Source organism: Crocodylus siamensis, chromosome 4 (assembly GCF_052110815.1).
Source record: "Crocodylus siamensis isolate JL-2025a chromosome 4, ASM5211081v1, whole genome shotgun sequence".
NCBI classification, from domain to species: domain Eukaryota; kingdom Metazoa; phylum Chordata; order Crocodylia; family Crocodylidae; genus Crocodylus; species Crocodylus siamensis.
In genome coordinates this window covers 199,835,672-199,856,132 of record NC_143398.1, presented here as the reverse complement: position 1 = coordinate 199,856,132, position 20,461 = coordinate 199,835,672, and the positions used below count along the sequence as shown (strand labels likewise).

The 20,461-nt window shown below is 43.2% G+C and overlaps 1 protein-coding gene across 31 annotated transcripts in view; it reads right to left on the bottom strand.

The window, feature by feature from the left end:
• The window catches only part of TTN (titin), a 274,597-nt gene that overhangs the window by 174,215 nt on the left and 79,921 nt on the right, over positions 1-20,461 (bottom strand). For all 31 annotated transcript variants that reach the window (XM_090045327.1, XM_090045341.1, XM_090045330.1 and 28 more), the window contains 25 exons: positions 20,106-20,393; positions 18,813-19,094; positions 17,769-18,047; positions 17,407-17,688; positions 17,025-17,303; positions 16,621-16,908; positions 15,475-15,753; positions 15,108-15,386; positions 14,729-15,007; positions 14,334-14,621; positions 13,910-14,197; positions 9,702-9,983; positions 9,207-9,485; positions 8,810-9,091; positions 8,415-8,693; positions 7,592-7,879; positions 7,141-7,419; positions 6,767-7,045; positions 6,404-6,682; positions 5,545-5,832; positions 5,130-5,417; positions 4,299-4,589; positions 2,252-2,539; positions 1,031-1,123; positions 628-910 (listed from right to left, as the gene is read on the bottom strand). In XM_090045327.1, coding sequence (XP_089901453.1) covers positions 628-910; positions 1,031-1,123; positions 2,252-2,539; positions 4,299-4,589; positions 5,130-5,417; positions 5,545-5,832; positions 6,404-6,682; positions 6,767-7,045; positions 7,141-7,419; positions 7,592-7,879; positions 8,415-8,693; positions 8,810-9,091; positions 9,207-9,485; positions 9,702-9,983; positions 13,910-14,197; positions 14,334-14,621; positions 14,729-15,007; positions 15,108-15,386; positions 15,475-15,753; positions 16,621-16,908; positions 17,025-17,303; positions 17,407-17,688; positions 17,769-18,047; positions 18,813-19,094; positions 20,106-20,393 — 6,889 coding nt within the window. The remainder of the gene's footprint in view (positions 1-627; positions 911-1,030; positions 1,124-2,251; positions 2,540-4,298; positions 4,590-5,129; positions 5,418-5,544; positions 5,833-6,403; positions 6,683-6,766; positions 7,046-7,140; positions 7,420-7,591; positions 7,880-8,414; positions 8,694-8,809; positions 9,092-9,206; positions 9,486-9,701; positions 9,984-13,909; positions 14,198-14,333; positions 14,622-14,728; positions 15,008-15,107; positions 15,387-15,474; positions 15,754-16,620; positions 16,909-17,024; positions 17,304-17,406; positions 17,689-17,768; positions 18,048-18,812; positions 19,095-20,105; positions 20,394-20,461) is intronic.

Sequence of the window (20,461 nt, the reverse complement as noted above, 5' to 3'; positions counted from 1 at the left end):
CAAGTAATAGAATAAGTAATTATTTTAATGTAAAATATTTCCCCAGGAGAACTTTGGAAAACTCAGTGTGCTTGAAAGTATTTTGTATTGTATGACTCTTCATTTTAGCGCTAAAGTTTTGTATTACAGAAACTTAGGGCCATACTACATATTTAAGTTAAAGCTAAATAGAAACCGCTATAGAGTTGTTACTCATTTTCAAGTGCTAACTTTTTAGTTGGTTGGCTCTTTTTATAGCTGGATAGTGATTTTTGTTGTGTGATAATTACATTGCATGCTTGGCTGGTCCAAATTTATTGCACGATTAACCAGTTAATTGTGGGATAATTACTTTGCACATGTGGCTGATCTTTCTTTGCAAATGTGGCTGGCCTAAATTTACTGTGTGATTAATCAGTTAATTGCATAATATATGTAATGCATAGCTGGGGCCTTAGGCACATAAGTAATCTTCACTTGTGGAGACTTTAGCTTGATACTGGACCACTGATTCCAGTAATAGTTGCTAGAATCAAGCTTTATATGTAATCAATCTTTTTTGGTATATCGTGATTCTTAATAAATTACATCTTGATCAGAGCTAATATATCGACTACAGAGTAGTCTGTAAGAGACTGCAACACTTACTTCTTCAGTTTTGCTCTGAGATCACCTTCAACAACTTCTTGCCTTCTTTCTTCAACTTGTAGATTGACACTGGTGTCTATTTCACCATGTTGGTTAAAAGCCACACATTTGTACATTCCAGAATCAGTTTTTGTTGTGTCTTTTATTTCTAGTTTGGCTTCTTCTCCTCTCTGTTGGATGCTTATGCGACCTGCCTGATTGAGTTGTCTCCATTTTCCCTTCATCCATTTTACATTTGGAATTGGATCACCTCCAACTTTGGCAATAAATGTAGCAACACTCTCTGTAGAAAAATGCAAAATCAAGAAATTAAGCTTTTATGTATCTAAGACAAGAGAACTTATTAGTAAACAACTAATATAGAAGTACTGATGATGATGTATTTTTAGATGTATGCTCTTACTTTCTATAACTTTGATACTCTGAGGCTCTTGGATAAAGTAAAGCCTTCCATCCACTGCTGCTTTCTTAGCTTCTGGTGCAGCTGTTGGTTTTTCTGGAAAACAGATTAAAGTAATTAAGGCAAATGGTTTGCTTAAATAGCTTATTTTGGAGCATAAGGCCACTAGTCACTGCCCTGAATGAGAAGATCTGCAATACCAGGATATATTTGTTGTGACATTTCCCAGTTACCAAAACAGGAGAAAGAAATCCCAAGTAGTTTAATATGACTGTTGTTAAAATTACATTTTATTCCACAAGATGAATCCAGACATTGTGCATCCATTCACCTGATTCTGTTATTCATTGCCAAAATGATCTCACTGAAGCCATTTTAATGTATGCAGATATAAATGGCACCAAAATCAGGCCATTAGTCTAAGATTTTCAAAACAACTTGCCTTAAGTTTAGTGTCCAAGATGTGTATTTTGGACCATAAATAAGATACCTGGCTTTCCAAAGTGCAGATTGGTGATACTCAACAATGACTAATGACAATATCAAGGGGCTGTTTTGGCATTCTTTTTTTAAAAAAGACTGATGCTCTGACTGTGAAGCTCTCGGATCCTACAGTAAGGGGAAACTTACAAAGAAAGTCTCATTCCCACAGGACAACTTACAACTAGTGAGGAAGCAGATGGCTTGGAGGTATGATAGGCCAGCAGCAATCAACCTCTCTGCTACTTCTAAGCAGTGCAGGGAGCTGTTCTGTTCACCATCTTATTTTTTGGTTAGCTCATTCTCAAGCTTGCTGTGGTTCCTACTGTCCTACAGGCATTGAGAACCCTACCTATTAATACTTTATAACTTCTTTTAGTAAGCTAACCCTCCCACCTTCTTACCCATAAAGCTTGAATGTACATCCTAACCCTTTGTCAGTTAGGCCTTGTCTTTAACTGTTCATTTAAATTCTAAACTATTATGGTAGAGATCTGTTATTTGTTTGATAATAAGTACCTATTTTTTAAAGTGTATATTTAGGCACTATATCAATTATTTTAAAATTTAATGCCTTCAAAGGGACAATATTTCAGATTATATGATTCGATACAGGAATAAAAGATACTTTTTGTATTGGATTACAAATAACAACTCACAGAAAACAAAAGCACTGTGTATGTGATCACTATAGTTCTGTCTTAAATTACCATTACATGTCCTGATTTTTCTATTTTACTTTACCTTTAACTGTCACTTTCGACTTGCAAGTGTCAGTTCCAACTATGTTTGAAGCTTTGCATATGTATTCGCCTGAATCAGCTTTTGCAACAGGTGAAACTTCCATAAGAGCCATTCCATTAAGAAAGCTAAAGCGGCATTTATCTGAAGCTCTTATTTCTCTTCCAGCCTTCTGCCACTGAATCTTAATTGGCTGTGAACCATGGACATGGCAGCTTAGCTGCAAGATATCACCTTCTTCTATCGTTACTGGTTGAAGAGGTTGATCAAACACTGGAGGCTTTTTAGGTTCTGGAATTCAAATATTTTTCAGTAAATAATCAAGAAAGAGCATTATGTTATGAATGTAAGGGAGAAAAACAAGAAATAAGTATATATCTTGATTTTAAAAAGGAAGTTATATCTATAAGTAAGAGAATGATAACTTATGTAACTTGATACATACAAGTCAGATTTCTGAGAATCCACTACTCAGATTTGGAAAATAAAATAAGTATGGAAGATTACTTTCACAAAAAGCATACAGAAAGGGTGGCTTATGTAGTACATCTTCTCTTAATACATTACTAATGTATTTTCATGCATTCTTAAAAGATGATAAAACAACTAGAACACTGCTGCAATTTTGCAAAAATTTCCTAAAACCTTGTGAAAGATCATATGTGCTATCCACTGCAATTTTGGTCATCGATACCTATTTAGAAGAAGATGAATTTGTGCTGATACACTAACATTAAAGTGTAAAAAATTTTGCATAGTAAAATTGTCAGTATATGAAAAAAATTAGTAATGGTTTAATAGATAATATGAGGATATTTTATACCACCAAAGGTATGTTTTAAAGATATTAATTCATATATCACAACCAGATATATTATAATTAGTTATACAATTAAAAATCTTAGAACAAAGATTGCTTGCTTTGATGGTTTAGCTCAGGGATCAGCAAACTGGCTCACGGGCTGGAATTGGCCTGTGAAGATGTTGGGTTTGGCTTGGGAAGGCATGGGGGATAAAGCAGTATGCAGCTATGCCAGACCACCCATCCCTTCCACACCACCTTTCTGCATGGCTGTCCCTGCTGCTCTCTCAGGCCTCTGTTTACCTTCCTGCAGAGGAGTCAGGTATCTACAGCAGGGATAAACATAAGTGACTTGCGCTCTTTGGAGGGGGCCAGAGATTTCCTGCAGCAGTGGGCTAGGTCTCAAGCTCTGGCCCATGAGGGCAAAAGGTTGTCAGCCCATAGCTTAGCTCAATCTCATCCTGATTGTACATCAATGCAACATTATTGGAATAAATGCAAAAAAGCAAATTTACTGACATTACGGTAGGCAAAAGTGAATGAGCATGACATGTTTTAAGTATCTAGGGCTCACTAAAAGCTAGTCTTGGGTGAAGAGCACATGTAAGAATAATATAAAAGGGAAAATAACATGGAGGGATTCTGTTCATTCTGATACAACTTAAGTAGGTGAAATTCAGTTGCAAATAGGAGAAGAGAAAAATGGCATCTGCAAGAACCTAGAGCTTGTTCCTGGCATCAGTTGGAGATATGTGCATACTAAGGCTACTACTAAGTTTAAGTGCCCTATTTAGCAGGGATAAAAGACTAACCCTATAGAACATAAAGTTCAGAGAAGCTGAAACACCCACAGCTCCAACTGAGATCACTTGGAAATGAAGGTGATTGGTGCTGCTGACAGACCACTGTTCCTCATCAAAGTAAAATAATTCTCTGCTTAAGAGAAGGTAACCCTGGGCTTGGACTATATTGCTGAGTTATTATTTACAATAAACATACATTAATAGCAGCAAGCTTTGTTTAGAACTTTTTAGTAGAAAAAAATAAGAAATCTACAAGGAATCAGCTCCAGCTATTATCTTGAACTTATTTATTATTATTTGCGCACAAATGTATGAAAGTTAGTAATAAGGCAAGCTGATTTTTGCTAAGAATGACTTGATTAGCTATACAATTTGTATATGACCTACTAATACACTGACACAGAAAATCAACAACATAAACAGGAAAAACATGAAATTAACTAACCTTTAATTACAACAGAAGATGTACACAAGATACTTCCTGCTTCATTGGACACTTTACAGGTATATAAGCCAGTGTCACCCTGACCTGTGTTCTTAATATGTAGTTGTAAGGTGTTGTTTTTGAATGATATCTCATAGTTAGCACTTGGATGGACTTCCTGATTGTTTTTGTACCAGGAAACTGTCATAGGCTGAGAACCAGACACCCGGCCCTCAAGTGTAAGGGCATTCCCTTCTGTTTCTTCAACTGTTTCAGATAGTTTCTTGGTAAAACTAGGTGGAATTTTGCGTTCTGTAAGAAATAAACATGCTATTCAAACTCTCAAACCAAATATTTCACGTAACAGGGTTTGGCTTTTTAGAGAAAATATGCTGAGAAGAATAACAGCATGTATCATGCTCTGTAAACAGAAGTGCTAGATTCATTTTTCTATTAAAAGAGAAATCACTCTCATGCTGCTTTAAGAAAAAAAATATTTAAAAAGTAATATCAAGATTTTAGTTTTAAAAAGCAAGGAAGAGATTAGCTTCTTTCATGAACTAATTAAAATCTATTTAACATCATAAGGCCTGTAAAGTTTCAGGGAAGAGTGAATTGAAGAAAATATCATATTTCATTCTCTCCGTTTCATATCACTCTTGTCTCCCCTTCTCAAATCTCCCCACACTTTTTTTCAGAGACCCATGAGTTCTTCCTGCTGGAAACTTTCAAGACATATTTCAAAATCTACATATCTAAAACTTAGTCTCCAACTTATCTCACATCAGTAAGACTAACTCCCTTTGCACCCAAAGAAGTAGACATGCACACTGCACATGCATAGGTCAATACCTTTAATATTAAGTTGAGCTGTGGAAGAGTCCTTGCCAACCTCATTGCTGGCATAGCATGTATACTTTCCAAAATCTCCCTTGTCAACTCTGAGAATGGTCAAATGGGCTATGTTTTCTACATAACTGATCTGGTATTTTTCTCCAGTTCGTATCTCTTGGTTATCTTTTGCCCAAGTAACCCTAACTGGTTGTGATCCAGAAATGTGGCATTCAAAGTCAGCACTCTCTCCAGCAATACCATCCACAGGTGCAACTGGAATGTCAAAGAATGGAGGAGTCTTCCCTTCTAAAGGTTGTGAAGAATAAACAAAATATTTATTTTCAAAATCCTTTTCATTTTAAGGATATTGTTAAATAAATTTTACCATTTTAAATTCATATGTATAGTAAAAATGTGTTAATAATCAACTAACCTGTAAGAATGAGCCTGGCAGTAGAAGATGCAGTTCCAATAGCATTGGAAGCTGAGCAAGTATACTGCCCAGCAAGACTCTTGTCAGTCTGCAAAATCTGGAGAGTTGCTACATTGTTTACATATGATGTTTGCACATTATAGCCCTCTCTTATAGGTGTACCATCTTTAGACCAAGATACTTCAATGGGTTCAGAGCCAGTTATGCCACAATCAAATGTAATTGGTAAGCCTACCATTTCATGAATATCTCTCAGTTTTCGTGTAAATGTAGGAGGAAGTTTACGCTCTGCAAGAAAAGAGGTGTGATACAATGAAGCCTTCTGGAAACTATTCACCGTTGCTGTATCTTTCAATAAGCACTGCATAAGACATGGTATTTTAGACGAGGTCAGATTTACAAGATATGAGAAGATTCACTCATTGGTTTGAATCAGCACACGTACTAAAGCAAAGTAGGAGGCCAACAAAGGATTACATGAGTTTTTACATCATATAGTTTGGAAGAAAGGAATTCTGAAGTTTGTGGAGAATGCAGACAACTAATTTTATCAGTTACACACCTGCATTTCCATTCAGCCTGAAGAACCAATTAATGGTCTTACACTCCCAAGACTGGTAAGAGACAGGGGGGAAACTGAAGCAATGGCCTGAATTCATTTTGAGGGAGATCTGATCTACTAAGGAGTGGTGGTAGGAATGGATTTCCATACAGAGCTTTACTACTAGAAAGTCATCTGGAGGTTTCTTGTGCAGCATGGTCCCTGATGGTTTAGGGAGAAGCACAGAGTGCTCCTAAGAAAAAAACTTTTTCTGACATACCACAAAAAGAAAATAATGTATTAAAATAAATTATTCACCTTGAACAGCAAGCAAAGCTGATGAAAAAGCCTCTCCAACACTGTTTTCTACTTTGCAAATATATTCCCCACCATCACTGCTATCCACTTGGCTGAAAACCAGAGTGGCAATTTGGTTCTTAAAATGCATTTTAGCTGTTGGCGTTGCCCTTAGTTTTGTATCGCCTTTGAACCATGAAACAATCATTTCAGGTGTTCCAGCCACTTGGCATTGTAAGGATGCAGAATCTCCCACTATCACCTGAACTGGTTCCAAGGGTGCAACAAAAAAAGGTGGTTCTAAAGAACAAACACAGATCATTAGTACCAAAAATAAAATATAACAAATAAAATAAAATTATTGTTGTTGGAATGACAACGCACCTAATACTGTTACTGCAGCTTGAGAATTGTCTTGTCCAGAATCATTTTCAATATGACAAGCATATTGTCCCTGATCTTCTATTTTGCTATTGGGAATTTCCAGTATGGCAGATGTTTCTGTAGTGGTAAGGCTGCATTTTTCAGATTGAGATAGTTTTATGCCATTTTTCTTCCATGACACTCTGATTGGAGGAGTACCACTATATGTACATTCCAGTATTAATGGCCTTCCTTTCTCTACACTGAAATCATTCAGCTTTTTCACAAATTTGGCTGGTTCTAAAATAAACAAGATAGTGATATATGTTAAGGATAGGCCATGAGATTTTTTTCTTGTTTTTAAAGAAGCATTGGCAACTGCAATCTGAACAAACCTTTTACAAAAAGATGTGTTGTACAAGAAATCTTGCCAGCCTCATTAGTGACTAGGCAGGTATAATCTCCACTTTGGAGTGGATGAACATCAAACAGCTCCAGTTCTGCAATCGAATCTTCCAAGGTAATGTTGCATCTGTGTCCAGGTGTTAATTCCACGCTACCCCTAAACCATTTAACTTCCAGTGGTGGGGTGCCTTTTATGATACTCGTAAAAGTTATATTGTCCCCAGATAACACATTCAAGGGATCAGGTTTCTTCACAAAAGATGGAGGTTCTAGACACACATAACAGAAAGTCAGAATAAGCACCTCTGCACTTTATAAAGAGTAAATTTTTTAACGTGCAAAATACCATTGGTTAAAAATATATAACAGAGTCAAGAATGCAAATTTTCTGCAAAGCCGTGATTTTCAATCTTGAAGGTCTGGCATGCTCTCAGTACTGACCTCTAACAGTCAAATATGCACTGCATTCATCAGATCCAGCTACATTAGTAGCTGTACACAAGTAATTTCCAATATCAGATTCCTGAAGCGCATTCACTTTCAAAGAGCAAGTATTGTCTGTAAGGGTAGCCTGATACTTGTCTCCACTGGTGATCTCATGTCCATCATGGAACCAGGAAACTGAAATAGGTGGTGACCCATACACTTTGCACTCCAGTACAGTGGATGAACCCAAGAGACCATGAGTTTCTTTCAGTTTTCTTGTGAAAGAAGGAGGTATAATACGATCTGGATAGGTTAAAGCAAAGATTTCAGTATTACTATCAAATTACTATTAGTATCTATCAAAACCAATGTGTGTACTTTCTTTTGGCACATCCACCTCAACTCGGGTAAATCCCAAGTAAACTTATAATTCACTCCTTGAGACCTGAGGTCTTGAGAAAAGACAGTAGTAGCCTGAAGGTAGAACTTGACTCTTTTCAGGGTTCCCTTTTTTCTTTCGTTTTGGTAATACAGGGAAAACAACCAAGTTGCACCATTTGGCTTAATGCAGACACATTCAGACTCATGTGATGAAACTGAATCTTGACAACACTTCCTGCCTTTTCAGACATGGAGAAAGGCAATGGAGGATTCACCTACCCAACCCATAGTGATCATGTCATCACAAGCCAACTGAAAAAGACTCCAATGACCATGTCAATGAGTCATCCAAGGGCAGCAGTTGTTTAATATGACATCAAAGGAAACAGCATTTTGTCTAAATTCCTCTTATTACAAATAGTAGCATCAAATATAACTCAAAAGTTAAGCAACTAACCTGAAACATGCACTGAAGCTGTGCAGCTGCTTTTGCCAACACTGTTTTTCACCTCAAAAGTGTACTCCCCACTGTCTTCTAATCCTGCATTGAGAATCTTAAGCCCAGACACTTTGTTGAAGAAACTGATTTTGTATTTGTGGTCAATTGAAAGCTCATTTCCATCCTTAAACCACCTAGCTGTAAGCTCTGGTGTGCCATCAACTGTGCATTCTAGAGTACAAGAGTCTCCAGCTGTGACTTTTATTGGTCCAGGTTTCTCTACAATAACTGCAGGTTCTGAAATGAGATGCATATCACAGTTACATTTTAATCTAGTTAGGATCAATTGTTGATAGTATAATATTTCAAAATGTGTCTCTATGTAGAGTATGTTTTGTCCCCTAGTTACAAACCTAGAACAGAGAGACTGGCAAAACACTCCTGAACTCCAGCCTCGTTTTTGATCTGACAGGTATATTTTCCAGCATTGACTGGTTCTGCATTTCCAATCTGTAGAGTTGCAATGTTGTCTGAATAAGAAATCCAGAGATTTTCACTTTCTCTAATGATTTCCCCTTTGTCTTTCAGCCACAGAACAGATATGGGTTGGGCTCCTTCTACTATAGCTTGCAATTCAATTGATTCCCCAACAATAGCAGTGACATCACTGAGCTTCTTCACAAAGGTTGGTGGTGCTATTGAATGGAAGACAGTTGACAGTAAAAAACGTAAGGAGCGGAAGAATCAAGAGAGGGTGATAAGAACAACAGGATGCTAAGAATATAACAACACATAAATCATCGTACAAACCTTTTAGAGTTATAGAGCAAACACAAGTGTCACTTCCCACATCATTTACAGCTTTACAGTGATATTCACCGACATCTGCAGTATCCGTGTTCAGAATGTGAATACTAGCCTGGTAGTTCTCAGACATGATCTTGTACTTTTTGCTACTTCTAATTTCTCTTTTGTCTTTATACCATGAAATCTGGAATGGAGGAGTGCCCTGAAGCTCACATTCCAGGTGAACATCAGAACCTCTCAGAGACTGAACTGGATGGGGTTTCTTGCTGAAAACAGGAGGTGCTACAAAATAAGAAGTTTAAATATCTGTTATTTCAGTTCAGGATACTCAAGGAAAAAAACTTGCAAACGGTTTTAGGTTTGATCAGCAAGGAAGAGTAAAGACATGATTCATAGCAAAAGATGGCTTCCTTGCCACAGAACACTGATATGATGCCCTACTTTTTCAGAAGGCAGTATGGGCCTCTGCAAAATAAAAGAGTAATTCAGCATTCTGACCTTTCACTTTGAGTAAGGTACTGCTGCTTGCACTGCCTGCTGCATTCTGAGCTTCACAAACATAGTCTCCACTGTCTTCAACACTGAGATTGTGCATTTCAATGACTGCCACCGAATCAACAAAGGACATTCTATATTTTTCACTGGGGTGGATTACAATCTCATCTTTGTACCAGGTCACTTTGATTTCTGGAGAGCCTCCTATTTTGCATTCGTATCTTGAAGAATCATGTTGTTTCACAACTCTGGAGGAGTCTAGTTTCTTTACAAATCTTGGTGGTTCTATAAAACCAAAACAAAAAGGAGTAACAAGATGGTACAAGAATATAGTGTACAAATTCATTAAAATTATGGAAGCGATTAAATAATTAACCAAAACTGATTGCTTCTGGGAGATACGGATATCTATCGACACTGGCCAAAATGGTCTTTGACAAGAATGAGCACAGAACATAGAAAACAAACAAAAACAGACTTTAGTATGTCTTTGCCAATTATATTACATATGTATGAACACCATTATGTCAGTAATAAAGAAGTGTAACAGAAGACTAGAGTCCAAATAGTTTAGCTAACAATATGAGCAAGAAGAGTATTTATACTGAAAAGCACAGCAACTGAACCAGATCTTTACATCCTATTAATAACTGATATAATCAATATATATATGTTGATTGGCAAATCCAAACAAATGTAAGTGTAAGGAAAAAGATTATTATTGTTCACATACTCATGCTACAGGCTGAGGTAATAAACAACATACTTTGGAAATGTTTGCTCATGAGAAGATACACGATATGGCTGATATGACCGAAACTTGGTGGTTTGGATCCTATGACTGTGACTTAAAATAGATGGTTAAAAAATGTTTCCTAAGAATTTAAAGGGGTGGTGGTAAGGAATTTAACATCAAAGACACCATTACCCCTGGTTCAGAATCACATGGATTAAAATTCTAACTAATAAAACTAATGATGAGGTACTGGTGGCATGTATTACAACCACTCACTAGGGCAAACTTTATTTAATAGTTTCTAAAAATAAAAGATTATTATTATTTAACAATGAAAGTCCTTCACCCACACAAAATACCTCAGTGTCGGCCTCATTTGGACAAACAAAGAAGAACTAATCAGGGAGCTGAAAGTTAATGGTTGCCTACTAATCCTGATCTAGTTGCATCTACTTTCTGTAAACAGACTATTCCAGCAAATAGGAATGTACTGGGACTTTAAAATAACCAAATCTCCAGTGTTTAAAGGAATTGTAAGTATAACTGATTGCAAACATTTAATTGAAAATGGGAAATGTTAACAACAGAAAACAAAATTGGAAATTGTTCAAGGACATTCTCATGGATGTCTAAAAAACAATTCGTTTACAAAAAAAAGTTATGTAGGGGAAAAAATCCTAATTAAAAGGAAATTAAAAAGCAAAATGAAACTTTTAGCAAAGATAGAATGGCAAAAGGGGATGCAAATATTAATTAATATAAAAGTTAGAAAAGTAGGTAACTGATGAGGGAAGGTAAATGAATCAATGAAACATTAAAGACCAATGGGATTAAAGAAAATAAAAAGATATTTTCTAAACATGTAGGGGACATAAGTAACTCTAGGGAAGTTGTAGATCTATTGCTAGATGGAAATAACAAGCAGTGATGCAGAAAAGGCAGAAAAAACATTCAATAGATATCTCTGCTGTGTATTTAAAAAAAAGCAGGAGGATCAACATATTATGGATGGAATAACAATGTATCATCTGTAACATCTGTGAGGCAGCAGCCATTAAAATGAAATATTTTCAAGACAGGAAGATGAGATAACTTTTAACTAAGAGCTATCTAAGGAGCTGTCTGAACCACAGTTGTTCATTTTAATAAAAGCTGGAATACTGGTCAAACTCCAAAGGACAAGACAACTACAACATAATTCCAATATTAAAAAGGGCAAAAAAGGGGGTAAGCAAGGCAGCAATTGTTAGCCTGGAATTGATTCTGAGCAAAGTAATGGGACTAGTAATTCAGGACTCTGTCAACAAAGAATCAAAGGCTAAAGAGTTTGATTGTTAGTGGAGAGACAGTTGTAGGCAAAGAATCACAGAGAGAACATTGCTTGGTCCAATATGATTCAATAATGTTATCAATAATCTTGTGTATAATATAAAGTCTACCCAGTAAAAGTCTGCAGATGACAGATTGGTAAGACAGTCAATAATGGGGGCTGTTTACTGTTGCATATTTATAAGAATCATTTGGTGAAATTGTAAAAAGTCAACAGGATGCACTATAATATAGCCAAACACAAGGTAGTACATCTTACAAGAAAGAACGCAGACATATCAACAGGACAGAAGAATTTGCAATTAAGAGAAGGATTTAATAGTCAAGATAAATAACCACCTCAGCTTGAGATCTTAGTGCAATGCCATGGCTAAAAAAGCGAATGCGATCCTTAGATGTATAAAAACTAGACTATCCAGTAGAAACAGAGAAGTAATTTAGCCTTTCTCTGTTCACAATACCAATAATATCCTATTAGAATATTGTGCCTTGTATGTCCATGCTTCAACAGGGATGTGGAAATAATGCAGAGAGGCTAAAGTTGGACCACAGACGTGATCCGGTGGCTTGAAAACATACCTGAAGATGAGAGGCTTGAAGAGTCCAATCAGAATAACTTACTAAATAAAAGATTGAGGCATGATTGGTCAGAGCTGAGTTACACACAGAAAAGATCTGACAGAGGGTAACTTTGTTTTAGTCTTGCAGACAGTGACATGCATAATTCAGTGGATATCACATGCAGTTTGACAAATTTAATCTTGAAGCAAGATACAATTTCCTTGCAGAAAATGTATTGAAATAGTGGGACAGTTTTAGAAGGAGAGGTGTGGACCCCCGCCTTTGAGTTTTAAAATTAGACTAGATCTTTCTAAAAGATATGCTTTAGATCCAGCTTCTGGTAAAAATTCTAGGGGAACCTGTGTTTATAGAAGGTCATGATCATTGTTGTCCCTCTCACATCAGAATCTATTAATGCACAGAAAAGTAAGTGTGAATTATAAAGCCTATCTATTGATTTTTGTACACACCAGCAATACAATACATATAAAAAAACATAAGCTAAAAAAAATTGTTGGCGGTACAGCCATTTTTCATGGCACTTCTTTCAGTAAATAAAAATACAGAACATGTTCTCTTTACATGGAGTAAGGCATTAGAAAGGAACACTACCACACTAAGGCCAAGATTCAAAATGCCAATGAAGCTCTTGCCAGACTATGCATGCGGGGTGTTTCACTGGATGCTCATTCACTCGTTGGGATGACTCCTGGGATTAAATGTATCCATGTTCATGTATTTGCCACATAAGAGAAGCAGTTTTCAGGAAAGATTATTATTCATTTCTTGATTTCTGGTCCTCAAGGCGTATTACAAATCAAGATAATACTGCAGTGAACTAATTTGCTTCTCCTGATGAAGATCACTGCCAGGCACTTCAAGAATGTTGTACAAATCAATTTGCAAACCAGAGTTGTATTCAATAGATTGTTTCTAGTTTCAAGATTCTTAGTAAATAAGTATTTAGCAGTAGGACCTAAACTTCTTTTTACCAGAAGACAAATCCCACTGTGAAGACTGTGCCTTTTAAGAAGCAGATTTCATGCTCATCCTGTTAAAGATGGATGGGAATGACACATCCGGAACAACTGTAAATTAACCCAAGGTCCCCGCCTACATTAAGGAAATCACCAGCATGTACTGGTGTAGTTTACACCACTACAGCTTAAGCCGGTCATAACTCCGGTAGAGTTATGTAAATTGAAAGATCCACTTCCTATGCAGTTAAGGAGAGCGTTGGTGGAACAAATATTTGTCACCATGGCTGCTTGCTGTCAGCCCCTCCAATTTTTGTTTCTAGGAGGTGCTCAGTGTGTGTCAAGTTATTTTGCCTGTAGGAAGGTAAAATGAGTCTCAATACAACCCTAAAATAAATGGCTGCATGATAAAGTAGGTGCTGTTGAAACCCTAATGAGTGTATCAGAGAAGACAGATCTCATTAAAAGGCAGCCTGGGGAAAGGAAAGGTCTCATTTTCAGTCTGCTTTGCACCCTTTGGGGAGAGCCAGGCTCCGATCTGCCTGCCTTTGGTTTGAAACAGTCAAAAGCTGGGCAAGAGAAAGAAAAGTCTCTGCATGCTTAAATACCTTGTACGCTCAGCTGAGCAGCACAGGAGTCCTTGCCCACGCTGTTGCTCGCAGTGCAGGTGTAGAGGCCTGCGTCTCCTTTGCCAACTTTTAGGACGGTGAGGCTGGCCATGCTTTCCACCAGCGTTATCTTGTAGTTGCCTCCAGGCCGGATTTCTCTATTCTCCTTTGCCCAAGTGACTTTCATGGGCGCTGAGCCAGTGACGTGACATTTGAAGGACCCGCTTGCCCCAAGAGCCACGTCAATCGGGACAGGCTTTACATCAAAGAAAGGAGGTCTCAGGTGCTCTATAAATGGAAGGGATTGTCAGAGTACTTCTGCCCCTGCTGCCCTCATCCCTTGGCCACCCTTGCCTCAAACCAAGGGACCTCCCCCCTGCCTCTGTCCCACTTTCAAGGAGGAAGGTTTTGGGCAGCTACAGACCTGTGAGGAGCAGCTTGGCACTGGAAGAGGCGCTCCCCAGAGCATTCTGAGCAGTGCACGTGTACAGGCCGCAGTGGGCCATGGCTGTCTGCAAGATCTGGAGAGTGGCTACGTTATCGAAGAAGGTGCTCTGTGTGTTCTCATCATCACTTAGCACCACCCCATCCTTGGACCAGGACACCTCCAGGGGCTCTGAGCCAGTGATGCGGCAGTCAAATGTAACCGGGGAGCCTACAGTCTCCTGGATGTCTTTGAGCTTCCTTGAGAAAGTAGGTGCGAGTTTGCGTTCTGTGGGGGAAGAAAGGAGGAAGACATCAGCATGGGGGAGACCAGATGCCTTAAGGAAGAGCAACTGCTGCCTCTAGAGAGCCAGGCAGTGGGAGGCAAAGGATCACCTTTGACAGTAAGCTGTGCCGTGGAAGAAGCAGAGCCCACGCTGTTCTCTGCTTTGCAGAGGTATTCGCCAATGTCTCCCTGCTCCACCTGTGCAAATGTCAGTGTTGCCACATTATTCCTCAAGTGCATTTTGCAGGCAGGCGTGGACCTCAGCTTTGTATCTCCCTTGTACCAGGATACCCTGATGTCTGGTGCCCCGGCTACCTGGCACCGGAAAGTGACTGCCTCGCCAACTTTCACCTCCATACTCTCCAGGGCCGTCACAAAGTAAGGTGGGTCTAGGACACAAAGGAACGCAATCAGCACCACAAAGAGCCAGTGCCTCATAGTTAGTCCTAGCAGGGGAGGGAGCCTGGGGAGCAGAGAAAAGCCACGCACCTAAGACAGAGACCAGCCCTTGGCACCTGTCCTGCCCAGCCTCATTGGTCACCTCACAGCTGTATTGCCCCTCATCCTCTTTGGTGCTATTCAGAATCTCCAGGATGCCTGACTTGTCGGTGGCAGTGATGCTGCACCGTGGGGACTGTGCAATCTGCATGCCATCCTTCTTCCATGTTACCATGATGGGAGGGCTGCCAGTATATGTGCTCTCCAGCACAATGGCCTTCCCCTGCTCCACGCTGAAATCGCTCAGTTTCTTCACAAAGGCCGCAGGCTCTGCAGCAACAGAGAAAGCATGAGCCCCAAGGCAGGGGCAGGGAAGGGGTATGGGCCAGAGCGTTGCACGGCAGCGGTGGGGACCAACCTTTGACAAAGAGATGTGTGGTGCAGGATGCACTTCCCGCCTCGTTGCTGACCACACAGGTGTAATCGCCACTCTGTGCCGGGGCCACATTGTATAGGTCCAGCTGCGCAACCATGTCCTCCAAAGAGATGTCACATGTCTCATCAGGCACCAGCTCCCTGACGCCTCTGAACCAGGTCACTTTGAATGGGGCCGTGCCTCGGATGTGGCTTGTGAAGGTCACACTCACCCCAGGGACAACTTCCAAGGGATCAGGGGTCTTGGTGAAAGAGGGGGGTTCTGTGTTTGTGGGAAGAAGGTAACACACACACAAAAACACACACAGAGATGGTCAGTTGTAAAGACCGCAAAATGGGATTAGGTCCAAAGAAGCATAGAAAACACTTTGCCAAGAATGAAAGAGCAAGGGGTGGAGGCAGCATTTTGCCCAGGTGGGCAGTACCTGGCTGCTTGAGCCTGACCTGCAGGTGGGGCAGGGTACCTGGCTGCCTGGCACTGACTTTTGGGGAGGAAGAGGGGTACCTGGCTGCCTGGCAGTGACCTTGCAGATGGTGGGGTGGGGGTACCTGGCTGCCTGGCACTGACCTTGCAGGTGGAGGAGGAGTAGGGACTTGGCTGTCTGGCACTGACCTTGCAGGTGGCGGGTGGGGGGATACTTGGCTGCCAGGCAGGTGGCGGGGGGGACTTGGCTGTCTGGCACTGACCTTGCAGGTGGCGGGGGGGGATACCTGGCTGCCTGGCAGTGACCTTGCAGGTGGCGGGGGGGGACTTGGCTGTCTGGCACTGACCTTGCAGGTGGCGGGGGGGGATACCTGGCTGCCTGGCAGTGACCTTGCAGGTGGCGGGGGGGGACTTGGCTGTCTGGCACTGACCTTGCAGGTGCCGGGGGGGGATACCTGGCTGCCTGGCAGTGACCTTGCAGGTGGCGGGGGGGGGGGGGGGGGGGGGGACACTTGGCTGTCTGGCAGTGACCTTGCAGGTGGCGGGGCTGGGGACACTTGGCTGTCTGGCACTGACCTTGCGGGGGGGCGGGGTACCTGGCTGTCTGGCACTGACCTTGCAGGTGGTGGGGGGGGACTTGGCTGCCTGGCACTGACCTTGCAGGTGGCGGGGGGAGGGGGGGATACCTGGCTGCCTGGCACTGACCTTGCACAGTCAAGAAGGCGCTGCACTCATCAGATCCTGCAACGTTTGCCGCGACACAAGTGTACGGGCCCGTGTCTGAGGGCTCCAGGTGGTTGAGTTTCAGGGCACAAACATTGTCGGAAAAGGAGATCTCATGTTTCTCTCCGCTCACGAGCTCGGTGCCGTCCTGGAACCAGCCCACGGAGAGGGGCGGCGTGCCCGAGACCTTGCACTCCAGCAGCGCGGCGGAGCCCAAGACGCCGCGCGTTTCCTTTAACTTCCTCGTGAAAGAAGGAGGCACGAGGCGATCTAGGGCAAGGGAAGGCAAGAGCCCGTCGGCTTTTGTACGTCTTTGCCTCGGGGTTGGGGCGGGGGGGAGGGGTTCAAGGAGAGGCGGTCGTAAGGAGCCGCGCCTGCCGACTCACCTGAGACATCCACGGAAGAGGTGCAGCTGCTCTCGCCCACCTCGTTGTGCACCTCGAAGGTGTAGAGCCCCGAGTCCGCCGCGCCCGCCGACAGCACCCGCAGCGTGCACACGTTGTTGAAGAAGCTGATCTGATACTTGCGGTCGGTCCTGAGCTCGCGCCCGTCCTTCAGCCACCGGGTGAAAAGCTCCGGCGTCCCCGCCACCTTGCACTCCAGGCTGAAGGGGTTGCCGCCCATGACTGTCATGGGCTCGGGCTTCTCTAAAATGACTGCCGGCTCTGCAGGAAGAAGGGGCAGGGAAAGGAAGCGTGACGGCCTGGCGGTGCGACCCAGGGGACGGGACGCCCGGACGGCAGGAGACCCGGCTGCTCCCCTACTGACCTAGCACTTGCAGGAAAGCGGAGCACTCCCGCATGCCGGCGTCGTTCTTGATCTGGCAGATGTACTTCCCGGAGTGGGCCCCCTCGGCGCTGCCGATCTCCAGCGTGGCCACGTTGTCCTCGAAGAACATCTGGACCGTGTCGCTTTCTCGGATGATGTCGCCCTTGTCCTTGAGCCACAGCACGGAAATGGGCGGGGAGCCCTCCACCACCGCCTCCAGGGCCGTGGGCTCCCCGACGAAGATGGCGACGTCGCTGAGCTTGCTCACGAAGCGCGGAGGCTCTGGGGGGGACAGAGGCAGTCAGCGGGGGAGCGAGGCACCTCGCGGGGTCAAGGCAAGAAGGAAAGAGAAAGCCACCAACCTTTGAATCGCACCGGACAGGCGCAAGTGTCGCTCCCCACCTCGTTCATGGCTTTGCACTGATACTCCCCCGTGTCCTGCGCCTCCAGGCTGAGGATGTGCAGGCTGGCATTGAAGTGCTTGGCTGTCACCTTGAACTTCTTGCTGCTTCTGACTTGCCGCCGGTCCTTGAACCAGGCGACCTCGAAAGGCGGCGTGCCCGAGATCTCGCACTGGAGGACAACGTCTGCTCCTTTCAGTGTGTCCACGGGGCTAGGGGTCTTGCTAAAAACGGGAGGCTCTATAAAAAAAGCATCGCATCAGAGCCCATGAGTGCAAGCCCCGGGCCGGGCTGCTGCGATCAACGAGATATCGAGAAAGGCGAGCCAGCAGGTATGCTCGTAAAGCCATATTTAGCCGCCTAAAACGGGATCTAGCCTTCAAAAGTGCTGAGCACCCGCAGTTCCCATCGGGGCTAGGATCTCTCTAGGGCTATAAATTCCCAGGTCGGACATTTGAGCCCGATGCCAGCGGCTTGAATCGGGGACACAGGGCGTGCCTTGCCCCCCGGGTGTGCCCCCCGGAGCCCAGCGCCGCCCGCCGGTCCGTCCTGGTCCGCCGCTGCCCCGCCCGCGGCTGCCGGACGTCACCGCCCGCTCGGCCGCCCTCAGCCCGGCCCCGGCACTGCTATTCCGGGCCCCTGCCCCCGCGCCCGGTATTTCCTCCCCTCCCCGCCTGTCCTACCCTACCCATTTGTCCAGTCCCTTCATCTGTTGTCACTAGACTAAGCTTTGAAGGCTCAGCTGTCTCCCCCCAAGACGTCTGTCAAGCACCCAGGACCGGGAGCCCCTGGCTGGGCCCTCTCAGGACGGCCACGGGGAGCCCCGGCTGCGCCGGGCGGGCTCGTACTCCCCGAGTTTTGCTACGGACGTGCGTGGAAAAGGCACGGAGCCACGAGGGCGGAGCGGGGCCGAGTCTAGAGACGAAACCGGCCGCTTGGACGGAAGAGATCGCTCGGGTAAGATCGCAAGGGAATGAGGAGGGAGGGGGAGCAGCGGCTCCTAACCTTTCACTGTGAGCGCGGTGCTGCAGCTGGCGGTACCGATGGGATTGTGGGCTTCACAAATGTAATCGCCGCTGTCTTCGACGCCGGCGTCAAGAATAGCGAGCACGGCCACCCCGTCCGCGAGGGACGCTCGCAGCTTGTCGCTGGGGCGGATCTCATGGTCGTTCCTGTACCACACGACTCTGATTTCCGGCGAGCCACTTATTTTGCACTCCAGTTGAACGGAGTCGCCCTGTTTCACGAATCTCGACGCCTCTAGTTTCTTCACAAACTTGGGAGGTTCTGTGAAAGGAAACGAGTCGATAAAGGACAATGCTTAATGTTCCTCTGCCAGCATGGCTGGGACCAGTAAGAAACCTTGAGAGCGCAAGAAATGAGTAACGGAAATCACTTGTGTGGCGGCAGTGGCTACAAACAGCAATTCAGGTTTCCCATAGGTGGCAGAATATGCGGGGGAGATAAGGCAAAAAAACCCTGGAGTGGGAGTCTGTCCTCATCTCCACGGCTGGGAAACACCCCGCTGAAGTTAGTAATGCCCAACCACGACAAAATGTTGGGCGAAATCCCCGCCCCGTTGAAGTCAAAGGGAGTTTTGTCATTAACTTCAGTCGGACTAAAATTTCATTCCTAGTGCTAATGGCGGGGGGGGGGATGCTTCAAAAGGTTCAAAATAGTGTACACTGAATATTAAGCCTACACCCGGGACCTTCTTTTAAATCTCTAGAGACTGTCAAGCTGAACATATGCAAGGTTGAGCGGGGTAAAGAACCCGAATTGGTCTTATTCCAAATTGGTTTACCAATTCATAATCCGCTACGAAAATACCCGTTAAGGTTGAAGAATTGTTTGGCGGCATTTTGCTGCCCTAAAAGTATAAATAAAAACAAGCACGATTTGCTATTTTGCTGTCTGTCGACAGTAAAATTACTATATTAAATTATCACCATAGTCTGGTTTAACATGCGAATAACGATCAAAGAATGGCATAAATCTAAAGCAAGGAACATGGGAAGTAGTATATAGGTCCATCTCTAGTGCATGTACTTGCAAGGGGGACTAGGAGACAGTGTCCCCTTATACGTAGTTTTTGCACACTCTTTCACACTGCAGCATGAAGAAGTAAAAGAAATTATTTCATATGTATAATATCAATGGGTTAACGTTAGCAGCTGGGTAAACTCCTTTCCATATAGCCCCAACGCGAAAGGATATCACGAACTTTTCAAATAAGAGAGAGAGAGATCCCTTTTCCTCAAAGAAAACAAATTAGTGCGGACTGCTCTATGTCAATACCTTTAACACTAAGTTGGGCTGAGCAAAAATCTTTCCCAACTTCATTAGTGGCTTGGCAGGTATACTGGCCGGAGTCTCCTTTGCTTGCTCTCAGGACTCTCAGGTGGGCGGTGTTTGCTACAAATGTAATGTTATAGTTTCCTCCAGTTCGGATCTCTCTGCCGTCTTTCACCCAGGTGACCTGTATGGGTTGGGCTCCAGTAACATGACATTCAAAATCAGCACTTTCCCCGACGGGAACATCTATGGGTGCAGGTTTTATATCAAAGACGGGAGCTTGCTTGGGTTCTGGAAATGAAGCAGAACGGCAGAGTGCTGATTGCTCATGACAAGATGCACTAAACGCGGCAGATATC